This window comes from Passer montanus, unplaced genomic scaffold (assembly GCF_014805655.1).
Source record: "Passer montanus isolate IOZ18808 unplaced genomic scaffold, ASM1480565v1 scaffold77, whole genome shotgun sequence".
NCBI lineage: Eukaryota > Metazoa > Chordata > Aves > Passeriformes > Passeridae > Passer > Passer montanus.
The window spans coordinates 2225804-2240511 of NW_024372923.1; the positions used below are offsets into that span (position 1 = coordinate 2225804).

Here is a 14708-nt window from a genome sequence, read left to right on the forward strand (position 1 = left end):
GAGTGTCAAACAAAGCAGGGGTTGCTCTTGTCTGTAATTAATTTCATTGCATCGGGTTATGAGAAACTTCAGTGTTTTTCTCAGGTGTTGAACAGTTCACCAGGCAATTGCAAATGGTGGGAAAAGATTCCTTGGGAAGCTGTGGTGTGAGCAGAATAACAGGGGTTTAAGCACAAATTGGTACATTTTGAATATAGAGTGCTTTGGGTGGGAAGTGACCCTTAGGACCTTCTCATTCCAAGCCCCATATTTATATTTTCAGCCATTTCTGGTCTAGGCCCACTGTATCAATCCCTTTTTGTACTCAATTGTTTAACTTCTCAAGATTGTTGGTTTGTGGGGTTTTTTTCCCTCGTCTTTTTATGTAAATGAAATATTAAAATAATTGACTTAGAAAAACACAGCATACAAAATATACACAAAATCTAAATGCTGCTGCTGGAGGTGGAGTTTTCCTCTGCTCTGCTCACCTGGGCAGAGCACACCTCCCCCAGAGTGCTCATTTCTGTGGGTGTGGGGGTGAGATTTTGTCCCTGAGAATGACACTGAGATTGTCAGAGAGCATTTATACTCCTGAGAGGAAATTAAAGCTGAGCCTAACTAAGCTTCCTGGGTGCCTCAAGTGAGCAGGCCTGGCCTTAGCTCCTCCTGGAACCTGTTTACTTCAGGCTGCTCAGTGACAAAAGGTGGGAAGTGGAAGCTGGAGGGGTTTTTGTGGTTTGGATGCTCACTGGGGTGCACATGAAAAATTCAGAGGTGTTGTGTCTCCAGCAGCAGTGGTGGCATCAGGCAGCTTTGCTGTGGGAAAGATGAAGATGGAGAAATAGAATCACAGAATTATTTAGGCTGGAAAACTTCTCCTGGACCATCAAGTCCAACCATTCCCAGCAGTGCCCAGGCCACCACTGCCCCTGTCCCCAGGTGTCACATCCACAGGGCTGTGGAATCCCCCCAGGGATGGGGACTCCAGCTGTGCCAGGGCTGGGCAGCCCTTTGGGTGAGAAATTTTCCCTAATCTCCAACCTAAACCTTCCCTGGTGCAACCTGAGGCCATTCCCTGTGTCCTGTCCCTCCACCCCTTGTCCCCAGTCCCTCTCCAGCTCTCTTGATGCCCCTTTAGGCACTGGAAGGAACTCCCTGGAGCTGGAGACTCCCATTTCTCCCAGCCTGGCTCCAGAGGAGCTCCAGCCTTTGGAGCATCTCCATGGCCTCCTTTGGACTGGCTCCATGTACTTCTCCTGCTGGGAACACAGGGCTGGGTGCAGCACTGCAGGTGGGGTCTCAGGAGAGTGGAGCAGGGGGACAGAATGCCAAGGAGGAGGCTCCAGATCTCTGAGGGAAATCTTAGTGCAGGAAAACAGGGTGGGTTCTCAGGAATCAACATAAAACTGGTGACAGAGAAAAATAAATTGATTTTATGCTTCTCCCCATCCCCTCTGCAGCACAAACCTTGTCTGCCACTATTTGTTGGCTGAGAAGAGACTGATATTTCCTCTGTCTCTTCATCCAGAGCATTTGTCCTCCTCTCCTGGAGCAGTTGCAGCTCAGGAAAATCAGGTGGCTCCTTGATGGAACCAGAGCACTGCTGCTCAGAGCCTCACAAAGCACCTGCCAGGGGGTGCTGGGACATCCAGCCAGGACTGGGCCAGTGCTCTGCAATTCCTCCATCCACAGCCTCCCAAACCCAAGCCCAGCCTGGCTGGGGGTGTCCTGCCTTTCCAAGTCTGAACGTTCAGCTGAGATGGAGCTGCAGATGCTGAATGGGTCGTGGTTTCAATAACGCCTTGTTTGGGTTTGGGGTTGGAAGTTTGGGGTTGGAAGTGGGAATCCTGGGGAGTTCCAAGGGCTACTGCTGAGCTTCCAGTTCCCCATTTCCATCAGCTCTAAAATTCCACCTGCTCCTGCAAGTTGTAGTGAACTGCTCTCGAGGTATTGTGTAAAAAAAAGGGTCAGAATATCAGTTTCTGCTCGAGTTAAACACCCCCTGACTTCCAGGGAGTTTAACTGCAGAAATACTGCTGGATGAGCTCCAGGGAGAGTTCCTTGCTGCTAAGGATAGAATTTGGCCCCACAACCCACTCAGAAATCTGAAGGGAGCTCTGTGTAAAACTGTGTTACAGCACGGATCAGGAACAGCTCCATTAATTGGGTTTTAATGCAGCTCACACTCAGTGTGAGCCAGCCCGAATGTTCAAGGTGTTAAAAGGAAGAATTTTGGTCCATTTCTCACTGAAGTGGTGCAGACAGACAGCAAGTTTCTACATTATAGTCGTGTTTCTGTTTCATTATATCACATTTTACAAACATACATGCAGAGGCAATACATAAAATCTTAATAAAAGTGCCTGATATTTGATGGAGTCACAGCCTGGTTTGGGCTGGAGGGACCTCAAAGCCCATCCAGTGCCATCCCTGTCATGGGCTGACACCTTCCACTGTCCCAGGGTGCTCCAAACCCTGGCCTGCCTTGCCTTGGACACATCCAGGGATCCAGGGGCAGCCTCATAAAAAAAGCAAAACATTTGCATTAAGCAAATTATTAAATTATCTCTTCACATATCACTTGCTAGGGCAGTCTTGGGTAGGGTGACAGGTTTAACATGGCTTTAATAATAAAAAGAAGCCTCAAAATTGCTAAAAATCTGCTCTCTTGCTTGGATTAATGGTTTCCACCATTTGTTGTCAGGAAAAGTTCTGCAGTGTGAGTGTGAACCTGTTCTTCCCAGATCCAAGAGCCAGCTTGAGTTTTGTGGCTCAGGTGGGAGCTGCTGTTTTCCAGACAGATTTGGGTGTTTTTCAACTGTCGTGCTTGAATGTTTGGGGTTTTTTTTTTGCTAATAGTAATAACAGTGAGAAGAAATGAGTGAAAAAAAAAAGAAAAGTTATCTGTGCAGTACCCCAGGCAGGCTGTGAAAAAACTGCCGAGGAGGAGCAAGTGTTTATAACTGTCTTTACATTTGCAAAACTCTGGGGGAAAAACAAACAAACAAAAAGAAAAGCAGGAAAAAAAACCCCACAAAAATAAACCAACACCACAAACAAAAACTAACATTCCCAGCAATCAGGGCTGATGGGAAGGAAAAACCAGTCTGTCTTTAATTCCTCTTAATCAAAGAGATTAAAAAGGGTGGAAAATCAGGCTGTGGGATATAGAGGGGACAGAAGGGGGCTGGCACTGGTCCCTCTGCTCTTCCCTCATCCATCCTGAATCCTGAGGGACTGACCCCCTCACCAACCCCAAAAATCCTCATTAGAGATTAGATACAAACATATATATATATATATATATATACAGGTAAATAATATATAACAGATATTATTTAGTGGAAGGTGTCCCTGCCCATGGCAAGGGGGTGGAATACAGTGATTTTTAATGTCCCTTCCAATCCAGACCATTCCATAATTCCATGATTATTAGTTAGAAGTGTATGATTTTCCTTCTTTGGACTAATTCCCACCTTCAGTTACACTGTTAAAAGTTACAATACAGCTGGTGTTCAAGTAAAAGTGATTTTCTCTCCATTATCCCCATGGATTTAACATGCTGTATGGAGAATTAAGGCCCAGGGGGCTGGTAGGAGGGACCTGTGAGCATTTAGGCATTAACAACAGGTTCGGGGTAATTTATGTGGAAATATTCCTTCCTGTGGGGGTGGGGAGGGGATGGGATGGTGTTGAGTTTTATCTTCTTTTTTCTTCAGGGAAAAAAGTGTCCTCCTCACACAGGATCACCATTAATGTCAATTCTTCACTTCTTTTTCTTCTGCCAAGGTTGGGATTAAATTGTGAAATGGTATTTCTTGTTGGGACTCGGATGTTTATCAGTTCTTATCCATGTCAGTCTCACAAACCCTGAGTTCTACAGCACTTCACTCCAGCAAACCAAAAATGGAGCCACATCCCTCTCTCTACAAGGCCTTTTAAGGATAAACTGTCCAACTAAAAAATGACACCTAAATTATTTTTACTTTTAACCAAATAACCAACCACCCATGCCCTGCAATGCAGACTTTTTAATCCAATTACACAAAACCACCCAAACCCATGGAGAAGAAGGTGAAGAAGAAGAACCAGCCTCGCTGAATTATTTTTGCATTTAACCTAATAACCAACCACCCCTGTCTCACAATGCAGACTTTTTTATCCAATTACACAAAACCACCCAAACCCATGGAGAAGAAGGTGAAGAAGAAGAACCAGCCTCCACCCCAAAACCTCCATCTTGCTTTATATATATTACTGTATTCTAAGCCCTTAAACTCTGAGTTTCCCACCCTGTAGCATCCCCAGGACATGGAGTTCTCATGGAGCCAGAGAACTTTCCTGTGTTTGTTTTTATGTGGGGATTTCACAGCACTTTATAAAGATATTTAACAGCGTAAAACATTGGCACACTGAAAATTGGGCAAAGTTCACCCACCTCATCTGGGCAGGTTGTGCTCCCAGGCACTCGCACTTGCAGACAGTTCAATAACAGGATTTGGCACTGCCTCTTGGAGCTGCTTAAACTAATTAATGCGTTTGCTCCCCGCAGGATGAATTGAGTTTTCAGATACGTTTCCAAAATGATGTGCATGATTGCTAAATATTTCATTCTTTTGAACTCCTCACGAGTGTTTTGTGTGGGAGCAGAGGCAGGGATTTCTCCTGTGAAAAATGCCTGGTGGCTCTGGCACGTGGATAACCTGTGCCCCTGTGTGTGAGAGGGGGATAATCCGTGTCCCTGTGCCAGCCTGTCCTCGGGAATTTGGGCATCACTTGGGGCTGTCTGCAGCTGCCCCATCCTCCCCCAGCTGCTCCCTGTCCAGGTGCACTTTGCTCTGTTTTCTCCCTCATTCCAACAGGTTCCCAAAAGTTTCAGGTGCGTCCCACCCCAACCTGGCAAAACTGAGCGTAAAAAAGGGATTTTTCTGGATTGGGTGTTGGTCATTTAAAAGATGCCATGGGGCAGCGACTGCCCAAGACACCTGAGCAGGGGGGTTAAAGCTAATCCTGCCAGATTAAACACGTTAAGAAAATAATAAGGACCAGTTTGATTTGAAATAAACCTTTCTGAAGGAATCACAGTAAACAAAATCTGTTTGCCTAAGGAAACCCTGGTAGCAATCAGCCAGTAACACAACTGCTTGTGCTAATGAACCCAAAGCTGTTAATGTGGTTTCTTCAGTTAAATTGATTCATGAATTTTGAAGAGAACATTATCTAATGAATTTTCTTTGAATAGAAAGCAATTAAAAGGACAAATCAGTCTGATTAACCCCAAAGTCACCCTACTGCCACAAATGGTGTACAGTTTGAAATTATATCATAAAAAACTAGAGCAGATTTGCTATCTCTTTGCCCTCTACTAATCCATGTAAATTAATGAACAACAAAGTTAATTTCTTTGATGACCCTTTTCTCGTATCACCTGGATTATGCTGATGTTTAATTTGCTTAATGTTATAATAAAGACTAAACAGATTTTTTCAATGAAGTGATTATCATTCCCTTCAGTTAAGAAGTGATTTTTATTATTTAACACACACATAACGCCGTATGGGTTTCCTTTAAGAACAAAATCACATTTACCTTCCTACAGAAGGTAATCAATGTCTTTTTTGACAACTAGAGAAAGAAAATGTTTTTAATCAGTTTGTTTCTTTGCCAGAGCGGGAGGTTGAGGCTCTCAGCTGGGGGAAGGGGTCTCTTCTCCTTTTTTTCCCCTTTTCCAGTCACCAGCTCACTCCTGTCAGTAAGTTATCCAAGAGTTAGCTCTTCAGAGCTTTCCCAAGTGCCTTGGAAGAGCAAGAGGTGTTCAACCCAACTCAAATCCAAACAGGACTATCCCTTTTCCTTCCTTGAAACAGTCCTGGGCTGGGTAACACCCTGAGATGCCAAAGAAAGCCTCTCCTAATGCATTTGCTTTTTCATTATTTCAGCAGTTGGAACACTTAAAGCAATTTGCTGCCGAATTAAAATTAAAATAATGGCCGATACATTATATATGTTTTCCCCCTGTATCATTAAGGATGTGCAGGACATTCAAGGTCACAGCTAGTCCTTACACTTGGCAGTGTGTGCAGTAGCTCGGGGGTCCCCACTATAAAATGCAGTCAGCCAGGATAATTCAGAGTTTGCTGGCTCTAGGGCGTCTCTGGCACGTCCCAGCTGAAGTTGGAAATTAGCTGGAGATGCCAGGCCTTTGTCAGATAGGTACAGCCACTTATTCCTTCCCTTTTAATTTGACTCTATGCTAATTTATACTCAGCCAATTTAATGGGAAAAGCCACATTGTGCGAGCTAACAGGATAATTGTACTCGAAGCAAATTAAAAATATAGGAAAATCAAAGCCTTAAATCCCTTTTTTATAGTGATCAGTTACTCCAAGCAATTGCTCTCTGCAATAATCAAGTATTTAAATGTAGTCATACAGGGCACAAGACCAGGACAGTGCATGGGGCTGTTCCAATTTAAATTACAAAACTGCCACCGAGCCTTGCTTTGTGCTGGGTTTTTTTGACTGTTCCATCCTAATTTCTCCATTGCAGCAATGCTCTCTCCCTCTGCCTTGCAGATTCCTTCACCAGGCAGGTGCTGTGGACGCTGCTGAGGGATGTCAAGTTTGGGGAGGCCGTTTCCTACAAGCAGCTGGCAGATCTTGCTGGGAACAGCCGTGCAGCCCGAGCCGTGGGAGCAGCCATGAGGAGCAACCCGGTGAGTCCAGGGCACCTTCCAGCCCAGAGCTGCTGGGAGATGCTGGATTTAGAGAGCTCTGCGGGCTAAATGTCGTTAGGTTAAACTTATCTGCTCTGAAAACTGGCCTGCCATGAGGAATAAGGTCAGTAAGTGTTTTTAATCAGCAATAATGCACAGCCCAGTTGAGTGTGATTTATGCCCTACAGTTGATGGGGTTGGGTTGGGAGGAGAAACGCTTCTGTTACTCCCAGCCTCTGCACAGTTTGTTGTTCTCAAACTTCTTTACGTATTTTTAGGTTGGGGAAGTCTTTTATCTTCCACATGGGCTTAAATAAGCAGATTATGAGTGCTTTTGGTTGTGTTTAAAACATCCACGAGCCACCCACTCTGGCATAAATACAATTCTGAAAACAAGGCCAGGAGCACCCTGGGACAGTGGAAGGTGTTCCTGCCCATGGCAGGGGGTGGGATGGGAGAGTTTAAGGTCCCTTCCAACCCAAACCAGTCTGGGGTTCTGGAGGTGAGTTGCCTGAATTTGAACCATCTGGAGGGAGCAGCACTCTAGGTGAGGCCTGTGGATTTCTGATGCTAAGTGATCTGTGTCTGGTTTCCCTTTCTTTGTCTGGGTTTGTCTTTCCGGGTGTGTTTGTGCACCTGAGTCACCTGGGCTGGTGTGTGAAGCTGCTGTGGGGCTCAGTGGGTGCTGTGTGGGTTGGGATCAGCCCATCCTGGCTCGGAGGGTCTGGGGGCTCAGCTGGGTGTGCCTGCACTGTTTGAGGAGCTGTTCAATCCCTAAACCCACCGAGCCACAGAGCAACAATTCGGGTTGGAAGGGACCTCAGAGCCCATCTCATTCCACAATCCCCCACAGGCAGCACCCAGCCTGGGAGACCCACACAGCTCCATGTGGGGTGAAGCTCTGAGCCCACCCTGCTATTTGCAGCACCCATCAGCTGTCCCTGTGAAGCAGCTCCTATCAGCAGTGTTTTGTCAATACCCCGCATTGTACTTGACAATACAAACTATTTTAATATGATGGAATGCTTTCCAATATAATCTGGTGTACATTAAGATAAGGCAATCCAATGCAAACCTACAGGAAACAGTTCTCAAAGAATAACAATCCAGTGTTGTGCAAAAGGAGATGTAATTGCTATCGCCTAGAAATGTACCCAGCTTTGCCCTCAGGCTGCAGTGGAGCAGCAGCATCCAAAGTAGCAGTAACAGCAGGTTGTGGTGTGAAAATTCCTGCTTTTTCCCCTGTGAGGAAGGATGAAAATAGTTCTGAAAATATACAGCAAAGCTCCTGCAATTTTTTTAAATGGGGTCCTAGTTATTATTGCCATTTCCCAGCCCATACCATGGCTGCAGTGGTTTCTGTCCCCAGCAGAAAATTTTTAAGCTATGGTTATAGATAATAATGTATAGCTGTAGGGAAAAGGAGCTGTATTAATATAATACCACCTCAATATTTCATCATAGAAAGCTGATGATTAAAAAAAAAAAAAATCAGTGGTGTAATGAGAGTCCTGCCCATCGCAAACCACAATTTTGCTACTGCTCATCTCCTGGAGGTAATCTGAAATTCCATCCATATTCCACATGCAAACACACACACACATTGTCCTTTTGCACTTGAGTGTGAGCAACTGTTCACTGCTCCTGGTATTTCCCCCAGAAATGTCTCCGTGGTCCTTCACCTGTGAGCCATCATGTGCAGGCTGGCTGTGTGCAATACACAGGGATTTTATGCATGAGGTGAAAGATAAAGATAAAATGTGGCACTGAAAAAAAAAAAAACCCTCACCTTTGTTATTTCTGTGTATAAAGCCGTCAACTCTTGCGAAAACAGATTTTCTGACCCAATTTGCAGCTCCACCTTGCAGCCTCGTAGAAATCTGATTAAAGAAAATACTGAGAGGACCAGTGTGAAAAAACATGGGAGGTCAGAGATTGCTCTACAACTACCCAGGGTCTAAACCTTCAGTCCAAACCCCAGACCCATCCCTGGAAGTGCTCAAGGCTTGGATGGGGCTTGGAACAGCCTGGTGTGGTGGAGGATGGATTTGTGATAAACCTGATTGAGTGAGGGTAGCAGTACCAGGAAGAAGGGCTCTTTGAAATAACCCTGAGCTGGGCATCATATTGTCCCTCAAACACTTGGGTAGAATCACAAGCTCACCTTTCTCCACCAGATACCAGCACGTTTCTCCCTTCTATGAGTCACAGCTTGGTCTTTAATTTGGGTAGAGTGCATTCCACAGGTTTCCCCTTGCAGCTGGGATGCTTCACATAATTCCTGGGCTGCCCTTCAGCTTCCTGAGAAGGTGGAAGAGGTGCCAACAGCAGCTGCCTCAGTTCATGCCCAGGACAGGGTGGGGATGGCTCACCTTTCACAGGAGAGACTTCCCAGAGTTTGCTGTGGTTCACACTGATTGCAAGGTCTGTGGTCCTCAAAGGGAACCCACAAAGTTCAATTAAAAATCTCATTAGACTGGTAGAGGAGGATCAAAAAGAAATCACAGAAGCTCATGGGAAATGGAGAATGTTGGGCTGATTAGTCCAAGGCCATCCTAAATGAGTGTTCTGTGCCTTAAATAAGACATCTTCAGTGGTCTGATCACAGCACTCAGAGCTGCCTGTGCTGGGTTTGTGCCCTCTCCAACTGTGCTGGTCCTTGGGCTCACCCCAGCCAGGGGCACAGCCTGATCCTGGTACCAGTCTGTCCTAAATCGAGGATATTGCACCAATCCATCCTAAATCGTGGATATAACGCTCAGCTAAATAACGGATATTCAACCAAAATGTTTTGAACACTGGGGGAGCAGTTGTGCATTTGTGAGAAAATTGTGATGGGTGGATCTGAAACACTGTGGACACATCGAAGTACCAGTGTGCTCGTCCATTGAGTCAGGGAATGTCCTGAGCTGGAAGGGACCCACAGGTCATCCAGTCCCACCCTGGCCCTGTCCAGACCCCCAAAATCCCCCCTGGGCATCCCTGGCAGCGCTGTCCAAGCTCTCCTGGAGCTCTGGCAGCCTCAGGGCCGTGCCCATTCCCTGGGGAGCCTGGGCAGTGCCAGCACCCTCTGGGGATGAACCTTTTCCTACTGTTTTCATTCCCAATACCTTTGCTTCCTTTGGTGGCCAGTGATAACCTGAGAGCCACACTGGGTCACATCACAGGATTTGTTCCTGCTGGGGAAGAGGTGGAGACAAAGCAGGAGGTGGAACTGGGTGATCTTTAAGATCCCTGCCAGCCCAAGCCAGTCTGGGATTCTGTGACATGAGCAAACCACGAGACTGTTTTTTGCTGAGTGTTTTTTTCTGAGTGTTTTTGTCTCAGTGTGATCCCTCAGCTGTTTCCATTTTGGCCTGGCTGAGCCAGGCAGATCAGCACCTCTCCATCCTTCCATGGGGCACTGGGTCACATCACAGGACTTGTTCCTGCTGGGGAGGAGGTGCAGACAAAGCAGGGGGTGGAACTGGGTGATCTTTAAGATCCCTGCCAGCCCAAGCCAGTCTGGGATTCTGTGACATGAGCAAACCACGAGACTGTTTTTTGCTGAGTGTTTTTTGCTGAGTGTTTTTTCTGTGTGTCTCAGTGTGATCCCTCAGCTGTTTCCATTTTGGCCTGGCTGAGCCAGGCAGATCAGCAGCTCTCCATCCTTCCATGGGACAGTTCCCTCACCTCAAACTGAGCGCTGGGAACAACCAGAGCACCGGAATTCCCTAAAAGCAGTTCAGAGTGATCCACCCTGTGGGCAGGGGGTTTTCCCCCCACCTTTTTTTCCCTAAACAAACGCATTCTGGAGGAGTTGGTTTATTCACAGATCGCCAGGAGCGCTAATGACCGGCCCAGCCTTGTTCTGCCACTCACCCAGATGGCTGTTGATAAAGATTTAGCATCATGTTCCGAGTGTCAGGGCTGTCAGTAGTGCTGAACCATTTGACCAGAAGAAAAAACGCACAGGGAGCTATTGATTACAGCTTCTCAGTGTCACTTGTTCACCAGGATTTAGGTATTGATGAGGCTGCGAGTGAAAACAAGCTCTTTCCCTTGTGGGCCTCTACCCAGAAGAACAAAAGCGAAGTTGGAGAAAATATTCAGCTGGTGCCCAAATCAGAGGGACTCCGGCATCGATCTGAAGGCTCCTTCATATTATTTTTTTGTTGGAGACAAATCTCTGGGTTTGGAAGTTTTATAGCGTTTGAGGTAGGGGCCGTGTGTGTGATGGATTCGTGGAGGAGAGGAATTAGATTTCACAGCATGAAGATTTCAGCGGTGCTATAATATTATGAGCTGCTTGGTTATTGATAAAAATTACATTAAATGTAGCTGAGGCATTAAAGCTCCAGACTAGGGTAGTTCTCCCTCTAAAATGTCCTTAGGGCCCTAATAAATTTTAGCAGGTTTAATTATTTTAGTAGGCTGAACGTTGTCACCACAATTAAGCCAAACTGAAGCAATATTCAATATTTTTAAATTACAGCTGGTATGGTCTTTGTACCACTTCTACATCCAGAGCTGTGCAGGGTGACAGATAGGTGCTTGTGTTGGGACAATCTCAGCATGGAATTCTTTGTTTTGGCCATGGAAAAAGGGGCATTAATTTCATACCTCCTCTGTTTGCTTGGTGGTGACAGCTCAGCCCCACTCCCCTGTGCTGTGAGCAGGTCCTGCATCCACCCAGGGATCATCCAAGACCCCACATCTGAAAATAAAATCCTTTTTTTTTCTTTTTCTCCACCAAGATTTATAGCCTTGCCACCAAAATCTGCTGCTTTACTGTGTGTATTTTTAAAGAATTGCAAATGAACCTCAGAGATGTTTTACAGTGTATTATTATGGCTTTGTCACTCAAGCCAAGCCTCCTGCAGGAACTGCGGGGAGTGTAAAGGCAGAGAAACCCCAAACCAGAAAAACACTTGCAAAAAGAAAAAACCCAATTCCTTTGAAGAAGTCATAAACCTACTGTGGGATGGCTTGGCAAAGAGCAAAGTTTTTATTGGTAGTCACTGGAGTTGTCACAGATGGATTAATCACTTGTGGCATTGCCACCTCCAAATAAAGCAGATATTGGAAGCATTTTTTTATTTAAACCCTGATCAACAATTAGGACCTGTGTGTATTCTCATTTAATGTGAGTTGAGATTAAGATTTTAAATTTCAGGCACTGAAATTAGGTAAACTGACAGAACACCCCAAAAAAAGCCTTCTCAATCTATGGTCTGGCCAGTAGCTGTTCAGCTACTTTGGGGTTTGTGTATCCCAGGCTCAAATATACCACAGTGCTTGAACATTATTATTAAATGGGATTAAAATAAGTGGGGGTAAAGTGTGCAATTTGTCTGTGTGTCTACATAGAAATAAATTACAATTTTTGACTTGAGATACCCAGATTTGTGAGAACTGCCCTTTTGGGTGAGTGATTGTTGTCCCAGCTCCACCATTGCAATGCCATTACTATGCAGTTACCAAAACACACCCGTGATTAGAGATGATGTATTGCAGTTTTTATGGTGTGTACTTCAGCTATGATAATCACCTGTAATAAAAAAATTAAAAAAAAAAAAACATGTTTATGTTCTCCTCTGCATTATCAGTCCATTATGTAACTTCTGGCATTGATTTTGCAGAATCTGTGTCGTGTGGTTATAAATGATAGGGAGTAGAAGGCAGACAGGGGAAAAAAAAAAAAAGAGTTCTTAAAATTGGTTAGGTTGGAATCAGACTTCTCCTGTTGGAGGTTTTAAACATTCACAACCCATTTTGGATTGACTTGCTGCTAAATAATAAATAGTGCCTTGGTCTTCCAGAGAATTTCTCCAGGGTGCATATGGAGGTGCTAGAGCAGGAAGAGGATCAGGCACTGGGACCCCTTCTCAATAATCTATTTTTCTCCAGAAATCTTTTGGTCCTGGGAAGATCATGGCATCCCAGAATGAGTTGAGTGGGAAGGGACCTTAAAATTCATCCCAGTGCCACCCCTGCCATGGCAGGGACATCTTCCCCTGTCCCAGGTGCTCCAGCCCCAGTGTCCAGCCTGGCCTTGGGCACTGCCAGGGATCCAGGGGCAGCCCCAGCTGCTCTGGGCACCCTGTGCCAGCCCTGCCCACCCTGCCAGGGAGCAGTTCCATCCCAGTGTCCAATTTAAATAATCCTTCATGTGCATTTTGGGTCTCTGAGGCTTTGTTCCCCACCCTGGGCACGGAGGGCTCAGCTGGCACAGGACTGCAGAACCTGGTGCTGCAGGGAAGATTTTATATATGGGATTTAATATCTCAGGTTTATCTTTTTAAAGGCTTTACATCATTTTTTATGTATTAAAATTCCTGTCCATGCCTATTTTTTCCTGAGAACTGGAGTGGTCTCCAGGGGTGCCGATGGGCTCGGTTTGTGCTCTGCCCAGAGCGTGGCCCTGACGTGGCAGCTCCGTGTCCCTGCCAGCCCAGTGCCACACAGCTGCTGCCTTTTAGAGTGCTGGATTTGATTTCCAGACTGTGGAACCACAGCATCATTCAGGCTGGAAAACACCAAGCCCACGGAGCCCAGCCCGTGGCAGATCCCCACCAGGGCACTGAGGGCCACATCCCGTTGTTCCCGGCTCCCCTGTCCTCACCCTTTGCTCCTCCCGGGTTTTGGGTTGTTTTGCAGATCCCCATCATCATCCCGTGCCACAGGGTGATCCGCAGCAGCGGGGACAGCGGGAACTACGGCGGGGGACAGCTGATGAAGGAGTGGCTGCTGTCCCACGAGAAGCTGCAGAAGGAGAAGCTGGCACGTCCAGGGGGATGCTAACCAGGCACGGCACAACCACGGCTCCTTGGCTTGTAACGAGCTCTCGGAGCACCCAGCAGAATTCAGGGAAATGGTAAATATTTGAGTGACATATAAATATAATGCAACATCCAAAGTGAAATGTGTGGTGGCACCACTATATTAAAAAAGCGGGATGCGTCCTGGGGGAGGCAGCTCGGCTGCCCTTTCTTGTTTTTACATTTTACAGCAGAATGACTACAGCGATCCAGGCCTGTTGTGCATGGATTTTGTTCCCATCTCCAGCCCTGTTTTGTTCTATTTTTAATGTCCATTAAAGCAGGGATAAGGGAGTGGGAGGGACGTGGCAAATGTGAGGTGGAAGCTTCCCCCTGAGGAGGTGTCTGGCTCAGCCTGGCATGCTGGGCCCTGCCCGCCCCTGCCCAGCTCCCCCTCCCCAGTTTGGGGCATAAAATGGTTTTTTACCTGAACAGGAGTTGAGGGAGCACAGTGAGATCTGTGCAGGCAGCTGTTGAATGCCTTACTCCTGCCTTTTCTTTTTCAGGGATATGGGAAATTTTTATTTTTTTTTTTTTGTGTAGTGCAGGGGAAGAGATGATCCTGACAAATTGTATATTTTGGATAAGCAGTTTGATTAGCCAAATTTGGCAAAATACTGAAAGCTCATTGTAGCTGTTTCCTTATCAGCAGCACATTCCTTTATCATTTGAGTTTTCCTTCAGATTTCCACGTTTCTCTGTTTTCCAAAGCTTTATTTCCTGTAGCCTCTCCACTGGAAGGATCCAAGAGACATTAAAGTTAAATTTTGAGGTGGTTTTAGCAGGGTTCTCTGCGAGTACGAGCCACCAGAAGCTGAAATTTCCAGTGTGGGAATCGTAAATTGTAACATGGAAATACTGATTTTTTTATGTGTTTTATCATATTTTCATGGATGTCTCTTTAGAAAGGCCATTGCTGCCCCCCAAAAATTATTGTGTGGCAATGCGTTAGTTAATGCAGGATTATTGATACCTCGGAATTACTTCAATAAAAAAACTGCTTTGCATGTGCAAGTGTCTTTGGGTCTGTTTATAAATAAAACACAGGGTGTGATATATGGGGAAAATAAACTATACCCCACTGTACAATATAAGGCTGTATTTTTATCAAGGGTTTCTCGTGGCGATATAAAGCACAGAAGCAAAGCTCAAGTGGTTTGTACGTGTCACCAGAACCCCGAGATAAAAATACGGCCTTATAATATGTACAG

At 45.8% G+C, this 14708-nt stretch overlaps 1 protein-coding gene across 2 annotated transcripts in view; it reads left to right on the top strand.

Annotated features, from left to right (window-relative positions):
* The window catches only part of MGMT (O-6-methylguanine-DNA methyltransferase), a 136936-nt gene extending 122450 nt beyond the window's left edge, over positions 1 to 14486 (top strand). For both annotated transcript variants that reach the window (XM_039731449.1, XM_039731451.1), the window contains exons 5-6: positions 6558 to 6697; positions 13337 to 14486. In XM_039731449.1, the coding sequence (XP_039587383.1) occupies positions 6558 to 6697; positions 13337 to 13480 (284 nt within the window). In that variant the 3' untranslated portion in view covers positions 13481 to 14486. The remainder of the gene's footprint in view (positions 1 to 6557; positions 6698 to 13336) is intronic.
* Positions 14487 to 14708: the final 222 nt, after the last annotated feature.